We start from the raw sequence: 9,507 nt of genomic DNA, 5'->3' as shown, positions 1-9,507 counted from the left end.
CACAGTGTTGGCAAACGCCATGGCTACCTATCGATAGAAAGAAAAGGAACGGTTAATTTAATTTAACATATTTATATTTGTTTTGGCGAAAATACAAGTAAGTGTAACGTATAAAAACAAAGTCAAACAAGTCAATCAGCATAGACACTACTTAGGTACTAACTGGCTGGAGAGTGGCACCACTTCCAGGGACTGCTGCTTCTCTCCCCTGTCGCTTATGAAATGCAAAATTTCGAATCCCACCTCCACCATAATCAGGATAATGATCATCCACTCGAGGCGGATGTGGTGGGCGTCGTTGAGGTTGTGGGAGACCAGTTCGGCCAGCTCCACGCAGTGGCTGATCTTCTCGTTCATCACTTTGGTGCGGCGCGAAATGCTAAAGTAGGAGCACACCTGCAGATAGAGTCCCTCCAGCTCCTCCCTGTCCCAGTAGAAGTCGGGCGCGTCCAGCAGATCCGACGACAGGTTGATCACGTGACGCAGGGCGAACAGCTCGCCCGTCTTCCGCAGCATGGCCGCCCGGGAGATGCGCAGCCGTCGGCCCCGCTTCAGGTCCTCCGTCAGGTGCTCAATCGAGTCGATGTAGCGGTCCAGCGTCGCCTCCCACATGCCCAGCTTGATCGACTGGGCCATCGCATTGGAGAATGTGTACTTGTACAGGAAGCTGTCCCTGTCGCCCGTCACGAAGAACTTGCCCTTCTGGAAGAAGGCGCGCGCTGTGGCGTTGAAGTCGCTGCTCTCCGCCACCAGGTCGCCCTCCACATCGACCGCCGCCGACGGTATGTAGGTGTAGGGCATCACCTCGCTCTCCCCGTGCACCAGGGCACTCACGTACGACTCCCGCTCGAAGGAGCGCAGGAAGTTCAGCACGTTGTTCATCTCGATGTCGCTGCAGTTCCAGAACACCACGGATCCCTCGCGAAAGAAGAATATCTCGCGCGGCTGCTGGCCCGTCGGGTACTTGGCCGCCACGAAGAGCACGTTCTGCTCCACATCCAGGTTGTCCGTGGAGAAGAAGCGCTTCGTCTCGTACAGATTCTGCTCCTTGAGGGCAGCCTGCAACGCCTCCAGGTTGTACTCTTCGGCTGTGGTGTAGCCGCGCGTGTTGAGGAATCCCAAGGCGGACAGCTCGTCGGTGGCCAGCCGCTTCTTGCGCATGATGCGCGTCCTAATCGGCGACAGTATCGACTCCAGTCGCTCCTCCACCAAAGGCATTGGCTTCACACTGGGCGCTGGACCCGAGGCTGGGGTCGCTCTTTGTGTCGCCTTCTTGGAGGCAGCTTCTGTTTCCTCTGTAACTGCTGCTGGCGGTCTTGTGATTGTGTTCATCCATCGCCGGACTTGCCATTGCGTCTGCAAGTGCTGGCGCGGCTGGCGCAGGCTTCCTAGGATCAGCTTTTCGATTCGCAGGCGCGCAAAGTTCATTGTTGCTTGACTCAAGTTAAATGGGCTGCTGAAATCGTTGAAATGGTTTGGTAATACCCCAACCAGCCGGCTATTCCCGATTACCACTTGTTATGTTTATCGCTGCCGGTTCAGTGTTGTAAACGTACTTTCAGATGGTTGGCAGTTGTTAGTTTTTGATCATTTAATCACATTTAATGTACAGGTGAAGCAAAGCGCAAAGAACTGCGAATTAAGTTATAAATTAATCATCTGTCGTTTGTATTTAATGAATTTTCGTGCAATTTTCTTTGAAAACATAAGCTATCGATAGACCGATAGACCCATCAGCTGTTTCAGGCAGCAGCAATTAACGTGCTGCAGAATTGTACCCAAAATAAAGTGAAAAACTCGCAGCAAAATGCATCTGACACTGATCAACTTCTTTAAGAAAACTGTGCCGGGACACATATTCCGCGGCAAGCGGCGTCTGGTCAAGCCGGTCAGCAAGCGGGCCATGGAAACGCTTACCCGGGAATATGATCGACAGGAGCACATCATGTTCCTGCTGCGGCATCCCTACCTGACGCTGGTAAGTGGAAGCAGCCACAGCCTCTAGCTGTCTCTGCCCAGACACAAACTCACGCTGCCTAAATCTCTGTGCAGGAGCAATCGTCTGGCCATGCCAAGGAGCTGCAGAAACGCGAGAAGCTGGTGGCCAAGTGGACGGATGAGCAGACGATGCGCAAAATGAAGCCTCACGTGACCATCGAGGAGCGCCTGAACCACCTGAAAGTCAAGGAGAACTGGGACTAGCACTAAGATCAACTTGTGCCACCCCAAGATGCATTAAATTAATTCTAAAGTAAATATAGATTATTTTGTATGGAAATTATGTAATTCGACTGCCGGCTCCGGGGGCCAAGTGGAGCGTGGGGTGGAGGCGTCTCTGTCGCTGCCCCTGCTGCCATGGAGGGCTCGTTCGGTTGTGACAACTGTTCCCTCCGTTACTGGACCAGTTCTTAAAATATTCTTGAGCATTTTCATAGGAAATTTATATTTTGAAATTCTCGTGTGGAGTGCAAACGATGGATCACAGGATGTGTGTTTAAGGCAGATACTTGGATCAAGGAACAGGATGTGAAACCTAGCTTAATTGTCCCCCTAGGGGTCCATATACTGCAGCTGACAGCACGCCCGGGGACAAGACAGCCCGTCTCCCGTCTCCCGTCTGCCCCTGCCTCTGTCGTTCTTGTGTTCAGATTCGCCTTGCGCTCGCTTCTGCTTGGTGTTTCAGTTTTATTCGATAAATTGCATTTCAATGTATTGTATATAATGTATATTCTATGTATATGAACTCGGTTTATGTACATATGCAAGGCATGTAACACTCGATTCCCTCAGCAGTCTCCCCATCCCCAGCCCCATCCCCGTGCGCGACTCCCGGAATTTATTTTGCAATTGTCTTTTGTTTGCGGCTTTGATTACTTTAATGCACAATTTCAGGGGGTGGATGGTTCTATTCTCACTTTTAGAAAGCACTTTCAACAATTTGTCTCAAATTGATAGATCGAAAGATCACCAGAACGCCTGCAAGCCGTGAGGTGTGTGGGTGGAGGGGAGGGGAATGATCTGAGTGGGGTTCGGCTGTGGGTTTTGTGGGGATGTTTTAGGTCTGTTAACAAGCGCTGATCTCTCTCTCTCTCTCTTCAACATTCATCGTTCGTCTAGCAATAATACCAATAGAATTTATCTCTCTAACCTCTCGATGGAGATTTAAAGGCCTTTTGCTGCCTGCTTGCCGCGATGATTCCTTCATTCATTTCTGGTGTCCTTCCTGGGCTTCCTTCCTCCTCCTCCTCCTCCTCCTCTTCCTATGCTCTGCTCTTCGTTTGATTATTTTGTTGTTTGTTTTGGTGTGTGTGTGTGTGTGTGTGTAACCTCGGTAAAACATTTTGTAACAATTTTTAAATTAACTTTAAAAAAATAGATTTTTGCTGGCTGCTGTTGCCGCTGCCGCTCCTCCTGCTGCTGCTGCTGCTGCTACGTAATTAGTTCTGCCTCTGCCTCTGCTCTTCCTCCTCCTTCTCCGCCATTCCACTACAAGCCGCCCACTCCCAGCCCAGCCCGACCCGATCCGGATCCACGCTCCTATCTCAATCGGCAGCCAGTGGCGTAGCGCTGACCTTTTTCGCAGCTGCCGCCGGGGACGTAGCCCCAACAGTGGGATCAGTGGCCACGTCTAAGTCCAGTTCCGGGACCACATCCTGCGACGCTGCAAGCTGCACGGGCAGCGGCGGCGGCGAGCTGGACAACATGGCAATCGGCGAGGCACTTGCGGTGGCCGCTGCGGCGCCATCGCCCATCCCCCGCTCGGGTGCAACTGAAATTGGATCCGATTCGGCCGCTGCCGCTGCTGGAGTGGGCGTCGATGTTGGCTCCACTTCGCGGATCTCTCGCTCGACCGGGCTCTCGTTCAGGGGCGTCAACGGCGGCGAGCTGGGCAGTGGAGAGTCGAGCTGCTGCTGGCTAAACTCCTGGTTGGGGCTCTCCCTGGTGAAGAGTCCCATTTTCGATTCGGTGCTGGCCACGCCATCGCCCACGCCCACGCCAGCGCCAGCGCCAATTGTGGACCCAGCTGTGGCCGCACCCTCGCTGCTGTCCGTGGCCGTGCTGGCGTTGATGAGGGATGGGGCGACTGTGGGTGCCGCCGGGCCACTCACCAGATGGGGCGGCGCATGCAGCGGGACGTGCTGATGCTGCTGGTGTTGCTGCTGCTGATGCTGGGCGACATGGTAGCGGGGAATGTCCGCCTTGCGCCACAGCGTGATCTCCTGCTGCTTGAAGTAGCGCCGATCCTCGGTGTCCATCAGCACCAGGTTGAGGAAATACTTGACGGAGAACTTCTTGTTGATGTCGCGCATCGTGGGCGTCAGGTTGTAGCCGGCGAGGAAGACCCGGATGGGTATGCTCTCGCCCTTGACCGGCGCCCCGTCCATGATCTCGTACTTGGCGATCGTCTCGTTCTCGTTGAACATGTTCGGCCCGGTGCCGGTGGACTCCCGCTTGATGATCGCGATCTCCATGTGCTTGATCTTGATGCGCACCAGCAGGAAGTAGATCTTGCCGATGATCGTGTCGCGCAGATGGTACTTGCTCTTGTTGTACTCGAACTCGATGTGCAGACAGTCCTCGATGCCCACCTCCATCTTGATGGGATTGTTCATCTCCGGGTAGCTGCACAGCGTGTGCACGGCAATGTCCACCTCGCGCGTTATGTCACTGATCCGACGCACGATCGTGGCGCGCAGGAAGTACCTCAGCCTCACGTTCGAGCCGGCATACACCTCGAACTGCTTCTCCACGTTCGGGAAGTCGAACGGGTAGCTGTTGTTCTGGATGAGATCCCCGGGACGCGCCAGTGCCTTGGCCAGGCACTTGAACTCGTGATGGGTGCCCCGGTCGTAGAACAGCTCGATCTGTCCAATGAACTCAATCTTGATGCCCTGATGCTCCAGCTTGCTGCCCGGCTTCTTCAGCGTCACATTAACCTACAGCAGCGACAGTCAAAGAGAGCGGAAAACGAGAGAGAAACAGAAACAGAAACAGAAATGCAGATAAAGCAAAGATGAATGAATTGAGTTCGAGCTTGAGTTCGAGTGGCTGAGTGCTGAATCAGCGATGCCGATAAAGGCAAAGCAACGCCTCCCCCCTTCGCCCCTCCATCCACAAGCGACTGTTTCTCTGTGCTCTGTGCACTTCTCACCTTGCCGGACACTGTTTCGCCATCGTAGAAGAGCAGCATTTTCTCCACTTTGCCATCCTCACCCTTGACCTCGGCCGTCTTGTGCTCGGCGCCATCGAAGACAATCTCGATCTCGGCGGACTGGCCAAAGCCCAGGAAATTCATAATTGATCAACGTAAATTGGCCTCCCTCCTCCGCTGCTGCTTCTTCTTATTCTTCTACTCCTGCTGCTTCTTATTCTTGTTGGCTGGAATGTCGCTGTGTCGCTCCGTCCGTCCTGTCCGCCCGGTTGCAGTGCAGTGGCTGGCTGTGCTTTCTGCTTTCCGCTTTCGGGTTGCGTTTGCGTTTTGCGTTTGGAGCTGGACTCCACTCTACAAACACTTCTGCTGGCCGCACAATTTTTCTGCCGACACGAATTTACTGGGCGTTTTTCGCCTGTTTTTCTTTTTGGTGTAGTGTGTGTCAGTGTGTGTGGTGTGGTGTGTGTGCAGTGTGACCGCGGAATTATCGATACAGTTTACCGTCAGACCCTTGAAAATATACCGGAATATATACGTAAATATACCGTAAATCTTAAATAAGTTTCCTCGCCTTTCATGTTCTATTTAATACTAGTAGCTAGTTAGGATTCTCAGCGCCAAAACTATAAATTTAGCCAATTCATCATTCATTTTTCAGTTGCAGCGTTTGCCGAGCATATCATGAAATTCGAAACAATAAATATTTGTTTCGTTGAGTTGAACTTGAACTTGGCGCCTTCTTGCTTTTTTTTTTGGTCTTTTTTTTGCAAGCAGTACTGTAAAAGACCAAAACACAATTTACGCCACATTTTTTTTGGTTTTTTCTTTTATTTACTTTATTAACTAGTTTACTATGCCGTCTCCATCTGTTCATCCACCTTGCTACTGGTAGGCTTTTCTTCCGGCTTCTTCAAGCGTTCTAGCATGTTAAACGAGACAAGATCCAACTTTAAGTGCTGAACACTCAGGGCACTGCCATCCCAATCTCGTAGCATTTTCAATTTCAGTGGATCGCACAGGTTCACCAGCTCTGCTTGGAGACAAAAACTAATTAATATGTGTGCTTACTACCATTCAAAGATTAGATACTTGCCCATGCCGCCGCTTTTGTACTCGTTGCGCTCCTTTTCAAGAGTAATTGTTATGACGTCCTTGCGGGCAGCATGTTGGTTGGCGCGATGCTTTCCAATTGACTGCTTCAGGTTAATCTGGGCAAGTTCCTCGTCAAAGCGTTGCATGTAGAGGGCAATCAGGTCCTCGAACTCCTGGGGGGTGAGCGGAGTGGTACGGTCTTCTGCGATTTGGCCCAGGAACCAGGTCAGCTTTTCGCCCATGATGTTGCTTTTGATGGCATGGCCCAAGCGCACTTTATGTTTGTTGTTCTGACGGCGCGCCTTCTTACCCAGGGCCTTGGTCTTGCGGCTGTTCGGGTGTTTGCATTTCTCCAGCTCCTTGCGTAGGTTCGTCTGTGCACAGGGGATCTAAATGTTATGATTTTTCTAAGAAGTATTCATGGGAAACTTGCCATTTTTCTGCAAGAAATAAACTGTTCACGTTGTTTTAGCCTAAGTGTTGATAAGTGCTGGAAGGAAGACACATGTACAATCGATCAGCTGCTGCTGGTGGTGGATGAAGAATGTTTACCGCCCAGGGCTTCAAATTTAAATTTGAAATGCAAGTTGAATGCAACGGATTTTCATCACGTTGCAGTAAAACAATATAATTTTAAGTGGCTCAATAGAGACTTTAGATCGTAGTTAAATGTGTGCACATTCTATTTCGCAGTTATTTGTCTATCCTAGATCGATCATCTGTTGTGCATAACTGGTGACCAATACTATCGATAGTGCCAGCTCTATCTAGATCTAGAACCATCTGCTGTCTGTGTTGTCCCCAAAACAACACACACATTCTACACGATCAGCCAGGACAAATTTTACTCATTTCCAGGACCCCTTACTTGCTCCCCATCCTAGCTAAATGGCAACACACCTGCTCCGAAATGGAGCTTCCAGCTGGCTGCTCAAGCACTGTCTTTCCCGCCACCACACAGTGAGTTGATCCAATCAGATTTCCACTTGTTGCTGCCGTCCGCTATTTTCCCTCCAGCCCATGCACACAGAGACAAGACAGTGTTATGTAATCAACTCCGCACACGCACGCCCAGTGGTGCGGGCGAGACAGCAATACAAGTGCCGTTTTAAGAGGTCAAAATGCATGCTGCTCTCTTCTAAGCGATGTTTTTGCTTCTCTTTACAGCTGAAGCGCTGCCTGAGTGTGACCCCCAGCCTGGACAAGAAGGTTTCCTTCAACCTGAGTGACATCGGCGAGGGTATACGCGAGGTGACGGTCAAGGAGTGGTTCGTCAAGGTGGGCGACACCGTCGAGCAGTTTGACAATCTGTGCGAGGTGCAGTCGGACAAGGCATCGGTGACCATCACCAGTCGCTACGATGGCAAAATCACCAAAATCCACCACAGCATCGATGAGATAGCATTGGTGGGCAGGCCCCTGCTGGACTTTGATGTGCTCGACGAGGAGGGTGACGAGGATAGCGCCGACTCCAGCTCTTCTTCCTCCGATAGTTCCTCCAGCGAAGCGGAGACTGCCAAGCCATCGGCAGCATCGGCTGACTCCAGCACTGGTGGTGGCCGAGTAATCACCCCAGCCACTCCCGCCGTTCGCCGCCTGGCCAAGGAACATCAGCTGAACCTTGCCGATGTGCCGCCCACGGGCAAGAACGGACGCGTCCTCAAGGGCGACATACTGGAGTATCTGGGGCAGGTGCCGCCCGGCACAAATATCCCTCATCCCACGATTGCCGCCAAGCTGCAGTCTCAGACTGCTGCTGCGGCAGCCGCCGTCCCCGTTCCTGCTGATCGTGTAGAGGTGCTAAAGGGTGTCCGCAAGGCCATGCTCAAGGCAATGACCGAATCCCTGGTGAGTGAAGGAATCATTCAAATCGCAAACACAGAGACTGATAACTTCCCCCCTGGTTACCATAGAAAATTCCGCACTTTGCGTACAGCGATGAGATCGACATGTCCAACCTGGTGCAGTTCCGCGCCCAGCTGCAGGCCGTGGCCAAGGAGAGCGGTGTGCCCAAGCTGACGTTTATGCCGTTTTGCATAAAGGCGGCGAGCATTGCTCTGGCCAAGTATCCGATCGTTAACAGCTCCCTGGATCTGGCCAGCGAGTCGCTGGTCTACAAGGGAGCCCACAACATAAGCGTGGCCATCGACACGCCCCAGGGCCTGGTGGTGCCGAACATTAAGAATTGCCAATCGAAGAACATCATTGAGATAGCCAAGGACCTCAATGCGCTGGTGGAGCGGGGACGCACTGGCTCGCTGACCCCCTCCGACTTTGCTGACGGCACATTCTCCCTGTCCAACATTGGCGTTGTGAGTAGGAGGCGCTGGGGGTAGCTCTGGTTAAAAGTTTGACTCCTGTTTAATCTTTGCAGATTGGCGGAACCTATACACATCCCTGCATTATGGCGCCACAGGTGGCCATCGGTGCCATGGGCCGCACCAAGGCTGTGCCTCGCTTCAACGACAAGGACGAGGTGGTCAAGGCGCACATCATGAGCGTCAGCTGGTCGGCCGATCATCGTGTCATCGATGGAGTGACCATGGCCTCGTTCTCGAACGTCTGGAAACAGTACCTGGAGCAGCCGGCCCTCTTCCTGCTGCATTAAGTCCGCTCGCCGGCAGGGGCCACCGCTCGCTTCGACCAGACTATGGTCTGACCAACGGATAAGGCTGTTTTTGTTGCATTTATCTAGAAACATACGCATTTAATTCTGTTAATCGTTAGAGGTGCCATGCCTGGGCAACCGTGTGCCGCCGCTCTCCCCCCCCAAATGTGCATTTATAGGAGGCAGCTGCTCTGAGCGGCTCCTCGATAGCTTTAAGCTCCTGGCTGGCACGCGGTCAAGCCCCGGATCATGAGTATTCTCTTCAATTGTTGCCCGCTCTTAAGCCCCATAGCCAATCTTAGTGTGTAAAGCTGTCAGCTTCCATTTACAGTCCAACTGTAGTGTGTGCAATTATTTGAAAGCTCTGTTCCAATAAATATCCAATCGGTTTATGTAAATCCACCGCTGGCCTGCTTCTTCCAGGGCGCAAAGTTGGGACCGGAGCGAAGGCAAATTTGGACTGGGACTATCTGCTGCTATCGGGTTTGTAACGTTTTTGCAAATCAAATACAAATATCGATGCAGTACTGCAGCAGATCTGTATACCGTAATGCATTTCGATGCTCCATAAATTCCGCTTTATAATTATTTCGTCGGCATGTCATTTGCATTTTTTATATTATACATTTTTCAGCAAAAAATTGTACAAATAATT

General features: G+C 51.8%; 5 protein-coding genes across 5 annotated transcripts; 2 read left to right on the top strand and 3 right to left on the bottom strand.

Annotated features, from left to right (window-relative positions):
• Window positions 1-81: 81 nt before the first annotated feature.
• Window positions 82-1,529, bottom strand: LOC117900499 (required for meiotic nuclear division protein 1 homolog). Its single transcript, XM_034810892.1, has one exon. The coding sequence runs from the start codon at window positions 1,426-1,428 to the stop codon at window positions 148-150; it is 1,281 nt and encodes a 426-aa protein (XP_034666783.1). The 5' UTR covers window positions 1,429-1,529; the 3' UTR covers window positions 82-147.
• Window positions 1,530-1,741: 212 nt separating this feature from the next.
• Window positions 1,742-2,260, top strand: LOC117900507 (ribosomal protein 63, mitochondrial). The gene is made up of 2 exons (XM_034810904.1): window positions 1,742-1,978; window positions 2,053-2,260. Exons 1-2 carry the CDS (start codon window positions 1,808-1,810, stop codon window positions 2,200-2,202), a joined length of 321 nt encoding a protein of 106 aa, XP_034666795.1. The 5' UTR covers window positions 1,742-1,807; the 3' UTR covers window positions 2,203-2,260.
• Window positions 2,261-3,466: 1,206 nt separating this feature from the next.
• Window positions 3,467-5,629, bottom strand: LOC117891597 (vacuolar protein sorting-associated protein 26). Its single transcript, XM_034797132.1, has 2 exons — window positions 5,153-5,629; window positions 3,467-4,937 (listed from the first exon to the last, which is right to left on the bottom strand). The coding sequence occupies exons 1-2, from the start codon at window positions 5,294-5,296 to the stop codon at window positions 3,543-3,545; spliced, it is 1,539 nt and encodes a 512-aa protein (XP_034653023.1). The 5' UTR covers window positions 5,297-5,629; the 3' UTR covers window positions 3,467-3,542.
• A 342-nt stretch (window positions 5,630-5,971) lies between these two features.
• On the bottom strand, window positions 5,972-6,747 carry LOC117891615 (translation machinery-associated protein 16 homolog). Its single transcript, XM_034797155.1, has 3 exons — window positions 6,678-6,747; window positions 6,246-6,618; window positions 5,972-6,182 (listed from the first exon to the last, which is right to left on the bottom strand). Exons 1-3 carry the CDS (start codon window positions 6,678-6,680, stop codon window positions 6,004-6,006), a joined length of 555 nt encoding a protein of 184 aa, XP_034653046.1. The 5' UTR covers window positions 6,681-6,747; the 3' UTR covers window positions 5,972-6,003.
• A 271-nt stretch (window positions 6,748-7,018) lies between these two features.
• On the top strand, window positions 7,019-9,251 carry LOC117891606 (lipoamide acyltransferase component of branched-chain alpha-keto acid dehydrogenase complex, mitochondrial). The gene is made up of 4 exons (XM_034797143.1): window positions 7,019-7,204; window positions 7,412-8,092; window positions 8,158-8,556; window positions 8,619-9,251. The coding sequence occupies exons 1-4, from the start codon at window positions 7,133-7,135 to the stop codon at window positions 8,850-8,852; spliced, it is 1,386 nt and encodes a 461-aa protein (XP_034653034.1). The 5' UTR covers window positions 7,019-7,132; the 3' UTR covers window positions 8,853-9,251.
• Window positions 9,252-9,507: the final 256 nt, after the last annotated feature.

The sequence above is a fragment of the Drosophila subobscura genome, chromosome A (assembly GCF_008121235.1).
Source record: "Drosophila subobscura isolate 14011-0131.10 chromosome A, UCBerk_Dsub_1.0, whole genome shotgun sequence".
In the NCBI taxonomy this organism is placed as follows: domain Eukaryota; kingdom Metazoa; phylum Arthropoda; class Insecta; order Diptera; family Drosophilidae; genus Drosophila; species Drosophila subobscura.
This window is presented reverse-complemented; position numbering and strand designations above follow the sequence as displayed.

Bases quoted from the DNA above. Each gene is read 5' to 3' on its own strand.
- LOC117900499 (XM_034810892.1), bottom strand. From the start codon at position 1,428: ATGAACTTTGCGCGCCTGCGAATCGAAAAGCTGATCCTAGGAAGCCTG.
- LOC117900507 (XM_034810904.1), top strand. From the start codon at position 1,808: ATGCATCTGACACTGATCAACTTCTTTAAGAAAACTGTGCCGGGACAC. The intron at 1,979-2,052 runs GTAAGTGGAAGC...ATCTCTGTGCAG, and splicing joins GGCATCCCTACCTGACGCTG to GAGCAATCGTCTGGCCATGC.
- LOC117891597 (XM_034797132.1), bottom strand. From the start codon at position 5,296: ATGAATTTCCTGGGCTTTGGCCAGTCCGCCGAGATCGAGATTGTCTTC. The intron at 4,938-5,152 runs GTGAGAAGTGCA...TCGCTGCTGTAG, and splicing joins GCGAAACAGTGTCCGGCAAG to GTTAATGTGACGCTGAAGAA.
- LOC117891615 (XM_034797155.1), bottom strand. The intron at 6,183-6,245 runs GCAAGTATCTAA...GTCTCCAAGCAG, and splicing joins GTACAAAAGCGGCGGCATGG to AGCTGGTGAACCTGTGCGAT.
- LOC117891606 (XM_034797143.1), top strand. From the start codon at position 7,133: ATGGCAACACACCTGCTCCGAAATGGAGCTTCCAGCTGGCTGCTCAAG. The intron at 7,205-7,411 runs GTGAGTTGATCC...TTCTCTTTACAG, and splicing joins GTCTTTCCCGCCACCACACA to CTGAAGCGCTGCCTGAGTGT. The intron at 8,093-8,157 runs GTGAGTGAAGGA...TGGTTACCATAG, and splicing joins AGGCAATGACCGAATCCCTG to AAAATTCCGCACTTTGCGTA.